This window comes from Lepisosteus platostomus, chromosome 3 (genome assembly GCF_059453375.1).
Source record: "Lepisosteus platostomus isolate fLepPlt1 chromosome 3, fLepPlt1.hap1, whole genome shotgun sequence".
Lineage (NCBI taxonomy): Eukaryota > Metazoa > Chordata > Actinopteri > Semionotiformes > Lepisosteidae > Lepisosteus > Lepisosteus platostomus.
The window spans coordinates 69,231,958-69,246,536 of NC_142613.1; the positions used below are offsets into that span (position 1 = coordinate 69,231,958).

Genomic DNA, 14,579 nt, shown 5'->3' on the forward strand with positions numbered 1-14,579 from the left:
GGCGAGACCAGCCTGGTTTGCCTTGGGAGGTCTCTTCTCCCAGTACCGATCCGGCGTGGCCCTGCTTAGCTAGCGAGATCGTATGGGATCAGTCTACAGAGCGGACAAGCTGCTGACGTCCTACCGTTCTGACTTTGGGATTCCCATGTTTCACACTGTAGGAACCCGGAACAGTTAATCTAAGAGTTGGCAAGCCCTCCTTTTTGGTGCAACAGTAACTTTATTACTGTGCCTCCACTACCTGTGAATTCTGACCTCACCACAGGCACAAAATTCTCGTGAGGGGGGAAAGGGGGGAATAGTTAAGAAGGAAAAAAAAAAAAGTTAAATGGTTTTGCCTTCCACTATTGGTGAGTAAAGACAACCAGAATGTCCAGCACTTTTCAAACCACCTTTCACGTCACTTAATTCTCTTGTTTCCATCTGCAAGACATGGGGAAGCCGAACAATTGTCCGTAATGCTGGGGTTTGACCAAAGTTTACTCTGTTATTTCATCTTGCAAGACGTAGACATACGATCGCATCACCAACGAATTGTCTTATTCTTTTATTTGAAAATGCTTCTAAATGTTGAAGGCTTCCAGCAGTGTTTTTAACAGAACCTCGACAAAGAGGGAAAAAATGCATTGTGGCCCTTCTTCTTGTACTAAGACCCGAGTCAAACACTCTCTATCCACACTTAAATTTAAAACCAGGCAGTGCGAGTCTAGGGATAAAGCTTCTTTATTTCGTTTTGGAGCTCATGGAAACAAACCTAACACACGCACACCCAATGGCAAGTGAAAACAAAGTGCTCAACTGCTCAGCGGTGGGAAAAAAAAAATTAAAACCCGTAAAAAACATTGAGATTCATATCCCTGAAAATACAGCCAAATGAAAGCCTTACAAACCATGCCAAAACAAGGGCCAGAGGCATTACTGTTAAATTTGTGTCAACAACTTTTCATGACACTGACAAAGGTTCACTATTGTGAAATCACTTTACGTGCTGTTATATTTCTGAGGTAATGTTTGTCCAAAAGAGAAAGTGGGGTAACATTCAATGCCTCCCTCCCTACAGGAAAAAAAACAAAACAATGTATAACTGTCATCCATCTACAGTTGCATTACTGGAAAGTTCTGTTGCCACCAGTTACCAGACTGCATCTCTTTCTTAACCACCACTTGACTAATACCAGAGTACTGTGCATTCATTCACTGCCACAGAGTTGTAACAGTCCATCCAAATTTCCACAAAAGCAGCCAAAACGCATAGATTGTGATGTGTAATGCTGTGGCATTTGTGATGAGTTTTAACCAGTACTGTACTTCAGATTTTCCTTCCACAGAAAACATCTTGGAGAATGACAATCTCCAGCCCATATCTAGCAAAAAGTTAAAGCAGAGAAGAGCAAACTCTGAGCTGAAAAGTCCGAAACTCTCATCGGACTTCAGGAACAAGCAAAACACGGTCCTCCACTAACAACCCCCTCTGGCTGGTGTATAAACTAGGCCACTGAAGAACGTGACAGTCTCAAAATCTATACAAACATACTAAAGTGAATGTAGCTTTAAAATGTTTAATGAAAAAAAAGATTTAAAAATTAAGCTGTAAAACCACTTTCTTCTCTAAACTATGTAGTTACACGTGTACAAGTCACCTGAAAATAAGCCCAACTTTTTTTACACACTACTTATCTGCTAACCCCTTTGTACTATTACTAAATATTAGTACTGTACACCGTACTAACAAGACAAAATACCGTTAATACTACAAGCAATGATATTAATCAGTTTAATGATTTTTAAAACCCTGGAGTTCTCCAAATGCGGGTTTATTGACAAGTGGTTTCAAAACCTAAAGAGCAATTCATTTCAGTTTTGCTGAAGGAAGTTGGGGGGTGCGAGTGAAATAGCTGTTCAGCAGCAGGATGACAAAGACGGTAAGGAGCGACTCGGCAGTTCGCCTCATCTCATTAAAACACAAAGCAAAACGACCGTTCGGTGGCGTAACGGCATCGAAAGAATGGAGGAAAAAAAAACCCGATCCCTCGACGGTAGTGAAGAGTCTGCGGTAAAAACAACCGGATTCTTGCTGATGAAAGGCTCGCGTCGGCGCCCCGTCTGCAAGCGAGTCTGCACGCGGCGGGGCTTGCTGGTACTGCAGCACCGTGTCAACACATCGCCAGGGCGTTATGACAGCTGCTCAGTGCCTAATCCTACCCGTCACAAGCCAGCGTTAAGGCAGCGGATTCCCCCTTTTGTGGTCCGCAGAGCCAGAAATAATTGATGGCTCCTAATATTTCTGGCACCTAGGAGGAGAAAAAAAAACCCCTCAACAGAGCACGGAAAAAAATTCCATCGGGAAGCGGATCCTGGGGGCCACTTCGGCCAAATGCGCAAAGGCGCTGGCCCTTCCAGATCTTTTTTTTTTTAAGGAAATAATCATAAATTACGCAACGGGGCCTGAACGGACATTTCCAGATCTTCCGTCATGTCTGATAGAAGCTCCATTCTTCAAAAAATACAAACTCGTGCTGGAGAGAAAAAAAAAACTGTGCAGGGAGGCAAGAGTTCGACTTGAATAAAAATGAAAAATTAACTTTCAAGCCAGCCCAATGAAACACAACCTTTGAGCTTCTATCAATGTCCACGTCTGTAGTACCCTTCAACTAGTTAGCCCTTTTAATAATATCCATTTTTGGCAATATTTCAAGCCATCCTGGTTGCAATAATATGGAGCATTGTGTCTTGAGACAAGTATGGAACCCAAGACACCCTTAAAAACGATGCAAAGCTCTAATTCTGAGACAGCTGGAGGAAATATGGCCTTTTTAAGTAACCCCCTTGTGTAAGCAGCCAAAGTCACAATGTGAGCCAGTCTGTCTCTTTTAAATGTCTATTTCCAAATGCAGGATCTTACAAACAGAGACACAACTATGATGAGCAGCGATTGCTAAGCACGGTTCAACAGCAAACCATACATCTCACAAGCCGCGATCACTCAGAAAGTTTAGATAGTCATGCATGGCGCCTCTTTTACGAGAGGGAAAAATTGCTGGTCACAGACAGTTAAAAATGCTTCAAGACACTGCTGTGATCCTTACTGTGCATTTAACACATCTGTTGAATGGAAAAGTTAAAAAGTTCAGGCATGCTGTGTAACGGATGATTAGGTTTGTCACACAAGCAAAAACTTACCAGCCCCCTTCCCTTCCTGGATATAAGCCAATACATTTCATCCTCCTGAAAATATATCTGCTACTTTCACGTCAAAGTGATGAAAACTGGTTACAGTCTTGAGTTTTTACAGTACAGCTGTTAGGATGCGCTTTTGTAACTTTGCAAAGTCCTTTTGCCAAAGTAGGATTAATTTGCCAAATTCCACTAGAACATTGAGTCCCCAGAATATCTTTATCTTTTTTCACAGATTTTGGAAGTGATAAGCTTGTTCAAAGGCTGCTGTTTTACAGACATTCTGTACAGGTTTCAGACTGGAGCAGAAGCTGCAGACATGAAAAGAAAAAGTCCCCGCTTTGATCTTGTACTGCATTCCTGTCCAAACGGACCGCAGTCTCTGCATTTGTCACTGGAGCTGCAGAAGCTAAAGCTGATGTTTTACCCGGCTTTCTTCAGAATGCCCATCTAGAACCATGAAACCCACTTAGAGACAAACTATCAGCCTTCATTTGAGGAACTCCACAGACTGTTTCTAAAACCAAGGTGAGTAGTGCTCAAACTTTTAAGACTCTAGTGCGCACATTTGCATAAGACCATTTCATTATGGCCCCCTTAAATAAAATGCATTTTTAGACAAGTGTTTAATTTTCTTACACTTTGTTCAAATGACTAAATGATATAGGCACATATATCCATACAGCCTCTTTTATCCTATGGATTGTTCTGGAAAACCTCAACTAATTTCTCTTACTGACACACAAAGAAACCGATATAAATATCAGTCAATGCGAAAATACCCATTTATACATACTTACCACTTCTTTTACAGACCTAACTGGGTGCTGAAGAAAACAATACTTGTGTGTAGCAGTATTAAAACTCCTTGACACAAAAAATGTTAAGAAGGCACAGGACTAATTAAAGAGCTCACCATTCAGTCCATCTATTAAAAAAAAACATTTTAAATGACTTCTAGAAGCACTGACTTGACTATTTTCCTACCTTGTCCCTTGTTGGAAGAGGCCAAAGCAACACTTAAAAGAAGTGTTAAGTTCTAGAATTCTAGAACAGTGGTGCAACTCTCACCTCACAGCTACTTGGAGTCAAGGGAAGGTGGCTTATCTGTCCTCCAGCATTATTTTCAAAAATCTGAAAGTTAAAAACAAATTGTCACTCTATAAGTAACTGTAACTAGGCAACAGACACTATAAATAGGCACCGCTTTTTTTTAAATTAAAAACTTGATCTTAAATGTTAGCTTTGATACTATTTCCATCCACAAAACCTTCCAGGCTTTATTGGAAATAATAAGTAGTCTAACGATGCTCAAATTATAACTCCTGTGGTGGATACATGAAAAAAAACTGGCTGGTTTTCTTAGTAGTCAGATCTTTTTTTTTCCCCCCAGACTGCTGTCTGTCTTGTCGTGGCCTGAGCTCTCTGGCACGGGTGACTAATCCTGCACAATGCAAAGCCTGACTTGGCGCACACAGGCAGCTAATTCTGTCTCCGTGCGAAGCGGAGCAAGGGATATCCTCACATTCTTCACCAGCGGCCGTCTGAGGCTCAGACCACTCGCAGCGGCCACAGGAAGACACTCTCGTGTTCCTCTCTGGAGAAGAGGGAACATGAGTGAACACCGCAGTGAAAACGGACAAATTTCACCTAAGGTGATACCTCATAACGCTTGCTAAACAGGACAAAAACTATAGCTGCAGCAATGGCGACACAGAGATGTCAGAAAGCCTGTTCATTTCCAAAACTTCCTACCCAGTTCCTATCCAGACTTCTAAAGTTTTCCCTCCCTACCCCAGGTTTATCCTCCACTCAACTGCTGCGTCATACATCCTTATAAAATCCCATCACCAGCAGCCATATCACCCTGCAACTCACAACTGGCAACCCACTGAAGCTCAGCAGGTGTGAGCCTGGTCAGTACCTGGATGGGAGACCTCCTGGGAAAAACTAAAGTTGCTGCTGGAAGAGGTGTTAGTGGGGCCAGCAGGGAGCACTCACCCTGTGGTCCACGCGGGTCCTAATGCCCCAGTATAGTGACGGGGACACTATACTGTAAAAAAGGCGCCATCCTGAGGTAAAACTGAGGTCCTGACTCTCTGTGGTCATTAAAAATCCCAGGGTGTTTCTCAAAAAGAGTAGGGGTGTAACCCCGCTGTCCTGGCCAAATTTCCCCCTGGCCTTGACCAATATGTCACATTTGCCGTTGGTTGCCCATTTACTTTCAACACAATCACTATCCCTATAGTGTAATATTATGCAAATAATGTAATGGAGATACTGTCAAGATAAAGTAAATATGAAAGTCTCACAAACCAGAATAAAATGCCTTTAGTAAACACAAGCAAAGACATCATTTAAAAAAACATGGTTGTTTCTGGATGACGCTGACCCAAGTTACATGATGTTTCCCAGCATGAGTGATGACTGTCTACTACAGTATGTCTTTAGAAAGACCTAAAAACTTTTAAGCATACGCTTTATGCTTAAGCACCACACAGCTCTTAAAATATTCACTGGCCAGTAGCAGCGCTTTTTTCAAGCAGAAATAATGCTATTAGGTGAGGAAAGCACAGCAGATTCCTTACAAGAATCTTGACAGCCTACAAAATGTCCCAGAATTTTTTATCCTGTGGCTGACTCACATTTTTAAAAGTCACTATCAGCACAACGTCAGACAGACAAAGAATTAAAAAAAAAGTATGGCCGCAACAAAACCAAGCCAAAATCTATTCCCAGACACATTATATTACATTGGATTTTGTGCTTTGGGGTTCACAATTTTCTTTCTCCACTCGACACTGAAGCACTGACCACTTCAGCGGGATCCTTGTACTTTAGGCCTTGTTAAGATGCTCCGAAAGACCTTTTCCCAGCAGGTAATCAAAATTTCTGAGATCAGTGTTGTATTGACAGAGAGCCACTGTTATTTTTTATGATGTTATAGAAAACATGGCTGCCTGCACTACTGAAACTAATTGGGTTTTTTGCCAGTGACTAAAATGAATTCACATACCTCAGCCAGCAAGCACTGTTGGAAAGCACCTACTTGCTGCAGATCTTTCTCGGACGATTACAAAAAGCAAATAGTGACTAATGTTTTAACTTTGGATTAAGTTTTTATTTTAGAGTAGTGTTTAATGCTCACAGGTATTACCCCTTTTAGAGTTACAAACCTTATCCTTGTTGATGGGTATGTTGATTCTTTAAGGGTACAGCAAATGTAACTGGAGGAAAGCTTAGCAGGTTTTGCAGTCATGAGGGGCTCACCTTTTTAAAGGTAATTAAGATCTTGTAACAGTTTCCCCATATTAAACTACCAGTCCTGGAAACAGGAGCAGTGTGCTCTGTTACAGACATAGACCTACAGTACTTAATATTTAGTGAATGACAAGGCAAGTCACACAAGCCATCTGTTCACTGCTGCAGGGCTAGTTTCACTCCATGCAATTTACCACATATGGGCCTTAATAATTCATGCCAGGAGTGCTTTTGCTTTTGAACAATGTCGCTTCCAACAACAAAATACCAGACACTAAAGTTTTATGGACAGAACTCTCACTTATTAATGATATCACATTTGCACATAAATGGAAAAAACGAAAATGCATCCTGGGAATGATTTTCTAAACCCGGGAGATGAACGTAATGGCTTTTATGGCGTGTAGCCTGTTCACTTCTCGGGATGAGGGCACGGACCCGAGCTGTACCGTTTCGAGTCAATTCTGAGCAGGGGGTAGCAGTCGGGGCTCCCAACAGCAGCTAATGGCTCAATTACTCTGTCATACACACCGAGTGGGTTCAGTGGATGAAAGGGAGACGTGGTTAGGCCTGTGTGGGCTTGGCATTTCAAAATGGAGTTGAAGGAGGGGAGGGGGGTTTAACGAGGCTGACCTCAGAAAAAATGCAAGAGACGTTTACTGGGATTATTACTCAATTGGCAGTAATGATAGTGCTACAATATTATCTTTACAGGATTCCAACCCCAGGCCATGAACTGGAAGCCAGATGCTCTCATATACAGAAATAGCTGTCCTTTTTTTTATTACTGTAAAAGCTGACTTATGAAAGGAAAGAAATGAGAGGCGGAAAAAAAAACCTGAATAACAAATTCGTTCCACCATCCTAAACCAGTGGCTCTGACTTCGGCACTTTAAAGAGTGAGTGTTCTTCGCCCTCAGCGTCTTCCCGAGTTTCTACCAAGAACTATAGCGATACGGGCTGCGTCTCCGCGGCGTACCTGCGACACGGACGGCCTCTTCTCCTTGCCCCGCTTGGTGAGGCTGTCCAGTCCTTTGAGGGAGGAGAAGAGCCCCCTCTTGCTGCGGACCCGCTGGGACAGGGACAGAGATCTCTTCCGAAGCATCGCCTCGTCCCGCGAGCAGATCTGAGCGCATTCGGGCGGAGAGAGAGAGAGAGAGAACACTCAGAAAACAGGCACACAAGGACTAGACTGCCCACACCTTGACAACGGGCCCAGCCACACGGCTGGCCTGTGAGCCCTCACAGACATCAAGGCAGGTACACCCGAGCAGGGGCTGAGAGGAGAGGGACTGGTCTTGTTTGGAATTAACCAGATGTCAGCACTGAAAAGTCACTGTGTGAGGCTTGTGGACGTTCACTCTACACAGCCACCTGGGACAGGGGGGGTACCTTTCCAAATGCTGAAAATCAGGAAGCAGATTCTCTCAGCCCTGGAGAGCACTGAAACACAGCACAGAGCTCCACAAGCACACAGTGGAGATTCAGCCATCCACCCATTTTCTAACCTCTTCATCCAATACAATCTACCCTGGGCGGGACACCAGGACACACAGACGCACACAGATGCCAGGCCAGTTTCCCAGAAGACAATTTACCTGCCGGCACGTCCCTTGACTGTGGGAGGGAAACTGGAGCAGATGGAGAAAACATACAAACTCCACACAGACAGATCCCCAGGTCAATGGGGCAATGAGACCCCATAGAGGGAATTATTACACCTAATTATAATATACTATAACCTTTCTCTTTTTAACTTAGGTGTTGTGACTGTCTGAGTTATTTGATTAAAAAGTCTTTACTAAACAAAAAACTGTTAAATCTGCGTCCATTAATTTCTTATTTTCACTTCATGGGGGAAGAAAAACAATTTTTTTGAAAAAAAACTGTCCATTTGTTAGAACCTAAAAGAACTTATAGATGAAATAAGGCCATTCAGACAACCCTGCCTATCCGGCTGATAGGAGTTTAATGGTCTAAGAACTTAATTAACCCATTGCTCAAGAAAATAAGAATCACTGTATTAATATATTATTGCCAAGCAGACAGGAAAATGGACGGACTGTAAATATGCTTGATTAAAATAGGCCAATTTCAGGAAACAAGCAGACAAGACATTATTATAACATTATTACTCTCCTCCTCCCTCCCTGTAAAAGATCACCAGCTGACCCGACAGCGCTCCTCCCCTTAGGTTGCTCTTACCAAAGCGTGGAAGGAGGAGACGGAGAAGATGCCCAGCCTACTGAGAGCCACCTTGGAGGGCCGGCTGGCAGCTGCCAGGAGGCTCTTGGGATTGGGAAGCTCTCCCCCTTGCAGACTTGCCAAGTAGCAGCGCATTCGAAACAAGTCCATGTTAAACTTCTCCAGGTTCTGCTCCCACTGCTGGATCTGGGCAGGACAGGGTGCAAGACAAAGGCCGTGGGTCAGATGGACACCGAGACAGCTGTCATCGCTTTCACGCGAGGAACAGGAATGCCAGAGCAGGTTCCCAGGAGGGGGCAGGGGCACACGTCTAGTCACTTCCTGGCAAACCTCTCGCTCCCCGCAGTAAACGTCCGACAACAAAGGTGATGGGGAACAGAGCCACACGAGCCATTAGGAAAACACGTGCACCAATCACATCCCAGCAACCAGAGACTGTGACGACGCCAAGTATAAAAACAGATGGGTTCTGCCTCGTTTTCTGTGGGAAAACGCTTTTTGTTTAGTTTAATAGTCTGCCTTTCCTGTACACCAATCCCTAGGAAGGTGAAAATTAATAAGTGTGAAATCTTTTTTTCCGTACAATGGAATTCCCAGAGTCCTCCTGGTGGCGAACTATCGGTAATATACCAGCATAAAGTGAACCCGGCCAAATCGGCCACATGTAAATAAAGATCAGAACAACATGTAAACTGAAAAAAAATCGAGTTACTTTTAGCTATCAGAAAAGGTATCTCCTCACTGACGCGCAGTTACACCACAGTTACGCTAACAGAAAGGACTAAGAAGGGGGGAGAGAAATATGCACATTAAACAAGGTGACGCATTTGTCGGCTTTCACTTCAAACCTTAAAGGCACAGGTACGTCGCGAGCCATTCTTAGTTTCACAAAATTGACATTAAAAGACATTAAGTCTTTTCCCCAAGCCGAAGAGTTGCTTGACAGCGGGGTACCGCACAGACAACGACTTCGTACACATTTAAGACAAAACATATAACCGCTCTCAGGACTTTCCACAGAATCCTTCTTGGAATGCTGGCGCTCGAGACCAGCAGCGCGATCTGTGGGAATGACCATGTCAGGGCTAATGCAATTACCAGTAGGTATTCTAGGGCACTGGATGGGATAATGCTGTTCACAGCTCTGGCACTAATTTGCGAATCACAAATAGTAACTTTATCTCTTTAAGGAATCCAAGGAGGATTAGTTTTTTTTCTCGACAGACAGCGGGCAATGAGTAACAACCCAGTCGGTGTGGCAAAAGAATGGTTTTACTTGCATGAAGTCTACATGAGTGTGTGCGTTTCACAGATTATGCTACTACCCTAACAAACGTAAGCAGTAGGTCTTTCAAGAACTCTTTCAATTGAAAATAAAGCATCTGTTTGAAGAAGGAAAAAAATAAATCAGAGCCTATTTATGCAAACCTGACTTTTTAACACTTCCATGTACAGTTTACATATACATGGTCCGAAAATATTCAGGAATCTAAGGTGGAGTAAAAATGTTTCGTTTTCTACATTTCAACAAATTGCTCAAAAAGCAGCAAATTCCGAAATTGAGCTATAGCTGTAGAATTTCATATGCATTACCAAATGACTGCATTGTATAAGGGAGGAAACACAAATCAACATTCGAGACTGCCTTATCTTGTCATCAATTCAGGAAGGCCAGATTTCACAGGCCTGGACATTTCAAAGAAAGCCCGCTAAAAGAGTGCTCAGGAATGTGTGCAGGGGAAAACGCACTTTGTTGTGTTTCATTTTAGGAGTATTGCCAGTTCTGCACCAAAACAGACCCTGCATGACTGTCCCTTCACAGTCACCACATACTGCATCCATCTGGTTAAATGAGTCACCAACATCAATGGGACGTTATTTTATCACATTTTTGCCATTATAAAGATACAGAAAGAATGTGTGCTTTTGGGGAGGAGGGAGGAGTTACAGCTACTTCTCTCCATTATTCTTTGAAAGAAGCTGACTTAATTGGTTGAACTCCTGAGATTATCCTTTAATTTGCGAGAGGCCAAGAAGTCTACTTCAAACAGACCTCATGGTCCCGATTTCACGGACAGGACATCAAAGTCATTTGGGGCTGGAGATGAAAGTCTGGCTCCCTGTCGACTAGTCAGGGCCAGTCTCCTTCAGTGCAGCAAAGACCGAGGGGCCCCTACGCAAAAAACACCCCGACTTTCCCATTTTGCATGGTCGTATCAAAAGCAAAAAAACCTAGGAAATATATTTTGTATTCAAAGGGCAGCCATTTTCACAGTTTAAGGGAAAAACATTTACAACAATTAATTTAATTCAGTCTTTTCACATTTTATGCAAACTTAGAAAAAAACGTAAAGATTTTTTAGTTAAAATATCAATGCTAGCAGCAGATGAACCAGAATACAGAATCACACGAGAGTTCTTATGCCTGGGGTCCTAGTTGCCCCAAGAACAATATACAACCAATTTCCTGACTTTAAATAAGATAAAAAAAGAGTTTTAAGCTAACAAACCTCCTGCCTTAATTCCCTCTGCATAGATCTCTTTTTTTTCTCTAATTTGTAACAGGGAACTGTAGATATCAGAACTCAAACGTCTTGCTGGCTTGGGCACAGGCAGAAAACAGTTTTGCTCCAGGCAAATCCATGATTTCATCTGGTTTTCTCTTCAGGCTGAAATACTTTGAAAGTCGATAATATGAAGTAAGAGCCTATTACCACAAACATCTGGAATACAAATTGAATGCAGCCAGCAGTGGCAGCATGCCTCGCAGTATACAGCCATTCAAAGTCTAACATTATACTCCGTCAGATCCAGTCGATGAACTGCATTTTGAAAGTTAACTTTGTAGCTTACGATCGCATTTTTTCCCCTCAAAATCAGTTTAAATCTTAGTTTTATGAAAGTCCCTTTTCCTGCCACTTTATAGTAATTCCTTTCAGCTGAAAGTAAATCAGTAAAAAAAACAACAAATCAGATGGAATTTACCTTCTAGGACCCCACAAGTATCACAAACATCAATCTCCTTTCCTCTACTCTGCTAACACAATTTCATTCCCTTTCATTCCTTTCCGTACCTAGTTCAAGCTCAAGCAGGGAGCTGCGTCAGCACAGGCTGCAAATGACAGGGAAAGGTTTATTCCATGTTACACTGGTGTGGATATAAAGGCGCTGTGCTTTGGATGAAGCGTAAAACCAAGATCCTGACTCTCTGTGGTCATTAAAAATCCCAGGGTGTTTCTCGAAAAGAGTAGGGGTGTTACTCCGGCGTCCTGGCCAAATTTGCCCCTGGTCTTTACCAATCATGGCCTCCTAATAATCCCCATCTATGAACTGGCTTCATCACTCTGCTCTCCTCCCCACTGAGAGCTGGTGTGTGGGGAGTGTACTGGTGCACTATGGCTGCTGTGGCATCATCCAGGTGGGGCTGCACACTGGTGCCAAGACTGAAACGAATGAAGTCTGGCCTTACCTGGTTCTCGATGGCCTTCCGGTTCTTCGGGTCGCTGACGATGGACAGCTGGAGCTCCGCCATCTTCTTCATCTTGCCGTCCATGTCGATCTTCTGCGCCAGGCTGCGGGTCTGGCTCCGCAGCAGCCGCACCGTGTCCTCCTTCCCCTGCCTCTTGGCGAAGAGCGACGCGCTGGCCGAGTGGATGGCGGTGACCCAGTTCTCCAGGTCGGTCTGGCTCGTGGCCTGCAGGACACACGCGGCGAAACACAGATCGCCCTGAGAGGCTGGCCCCCGACGCGCTCGGCTGGTTCAAAGGGCAGCTCCGGACCGCGGAGAAACAAACCCAATCCCAATTGCAACCCGACAGCCCGTTAATAAAACTAACCCCCCACCCCACCGCCGATTGTCTCTGACAAAGCCCCACTCCTCACTTTGTTCGGAAAAGGTGTGAAAAACCACTAAACAAACGCTTTGTGGCATTGATGCCAGGGCTACATTCGTCTTCCCGACAGGAAAGGGTGACGCCAACAATAACTTGCCTGCGAGCTCCGGTTTTCTCAAACACAAAAAAGCCCCACTCCCCCCCCCAAAGGAAATCGATGTGTCTTTTGCTGCTGTCAGTTTTCCCCCTGCAGCGAGATCCACTGGGTTCACTGGCTGGACCTATCTGTGCCAGTTAGCAGTATACAAACGAAAGGGCAAGGTCATCGAACGGGGTTTGCCTTCAGGACGTTTTTAAGCTAAAAGCAGCAAAAAAGCCCCATTTTGTTACAAATCAAATTTTTAAAAGAAAAACGTAAGCAACTGACAAGCTGTACAATGGTGTGGTGAAAGACGTAGTCACACAGGAAAATAATGCATCAGCTCATCCTTTTGGATTAACTTTCTAAATATTCCATTAATAAGTCCCTCTGTTTTTTAGCATGACTTTTACACTCATCAGCCTCCATTCTCCACTCGTTAGTCAACGAATGCCTGGAATTAGGGGTAGAGGAAGATGACATTTCGAAAAAGTACCAGACTGGGGTGTTGCCAGTGTCTGGAACAGCTTCTTTACCTTTACTTCGTTTATATATAAATAATAAAATATTGAAAAACACCAACCTGAAAGAGGTAGACATCCCCGAAGGTATTACTTAGGCAGAACACGTTCTCTTTCTTGGGATGTTCGGGGACAGACTGTACTATGCTGTCTTCAGCAAACAAAGCGTAGCGAGGAGATAAGTCTTGTTCCATCGAATTCTTGCCATAGGTTTCATAAAAAAGGAGTGTGCAGCCTTCGCGAAATAAAGAAAACAAACACGCGTTACTGCCCAGTGCAAATACAGATGATAGCAAGACAGAGGGGGCTTAGGGCATGTAAGCCTATGAAGATGCACACTGTATTCTCAAGGGGAAAGCTGCCATTTTAGGAGAAGAGCAGTCTGTCTGGACTGCAGGGAGGCCAAGTCACCAAAACCTTCAGCCTTGAGTGTGATAATCCAGACTTCCCACTGGCGCTCAACTCACGGCTCATTCTACCTCGATACAGACTTACACAAACTGGCATGTATACCAGCAAGGCTTCCTGGAAGACATACTTTAACAAATATGACTGTGAGAACCGGGAAACAAAGGAACTCCAGAAAATCCAGGTTTGTTGCTCAATGACGAGCTTTTTCTAAACAGGAGAAGATTAGCAATTAAGGACCATTAACGCCAATAGAGACCTAAGACATGTATACCCAAGTAAAAGCACACCGACTAAAAACCCATCAATTAGCCACTTCCTCTTTCCTAAAAGAAGGTATGGCTCCCTCAGACCAGACAGGAAATGCTTCAGTCTTTACACAAGACCAGCTTAACTATAACTGTCAAGAACACCATCTTGCAGTTCGTGCTCATTGGCAGACAGATTAGAGTGTCTAAATTTCCCCCGAGAGAATAATTTGACAGTCTGACATGAAGGGTTTTAAACAGTTTTAAACAGAATCATGCCCCCAAAATGCAGTGTTAATGTATAAAGCACTAGCAGGTGAGGAACCAAGTCTGACTTGATATCCTGTTTATACCTGAATGATAAGCAAAAACTAAAACCCAATTTATCATTTAACTCAGCTTAATTTTCACCTATTTTTTTCTTTCCCATTCTTACAAGGATTAATTCATACCGAAGGTCACTTTTATTCAATTCAAGATGTATTATCCCTTGGGGGAGATGTGGTTTACGGCACAGTCCAATACAATACAACAAAGACATGCAAATATTACCAACAAAGAAGACCGAACAGCAGTGTTTCAGGAGATAGTTACTTCACATTGTCTGAGAGCGAGACTGCGGAGAGGATGAAAGATCTCTTGAGTTACACCTGAGGACACAGAGGCGTCTCCCAGATGGGAGCAGTGTAGATTCACAACGGAGGGGGTGAAACACACACTCCATAATGCCCTCAGCCTTCTTTACTACCCTCTATTTGTAGAGGGTATTTAGGTTTTTCATAGCAAATAT

The 14,579-nt window shown here is 43.5% G+C and overlaps 1 protein-coding gene across 6 annotated transcripts in view; it reads right to left on the minus strand.

The window, feature by feature from the left end:
* tiam2b (TIAM Rac1 associated GEF 2b) overlaps nucleotides 1-14,579 on the minus strand; it is a 120,507-nt gene that overhangs the window by 40,289 nt on the left and 65,639 nt on the right. For 5 of the 6 annotated variants that reach the window (XM_088626599.1, XM_088626598.1, XM_088626602.1 and 2 more), the window contains exons 5-9: nucleotides 13,196-13,368; nucleotides 12,110-12,334; nucleotides 8,641-8,826; nucleotides 7,415-7,561; nucleotides 4,246-4,308 (exon numbers count right to left, since the gene is read on the minus strand). In XM_088626599.1, coding sequence (XP_088482725.1) covers nucleotides 4,246-4,308; nucleotides 7,415-7,561; nucleotides 8,641-8,826; nucleotides 12,110-12,334; nucleotides 13,196-13,368 — 794 coding nt within the window. The remainder of the gene's footprint in view (nucleotides 1-4,245; nucleotides 4,309-7,414; nucleotides 7,562-8,640; nucleotides 8,827-12,109; nucleotides 12,335-13,195; nucleotides 13,369-14,579) is intronic. The other variant, XM_088626603.1, reaches the window with a different exon arrangement.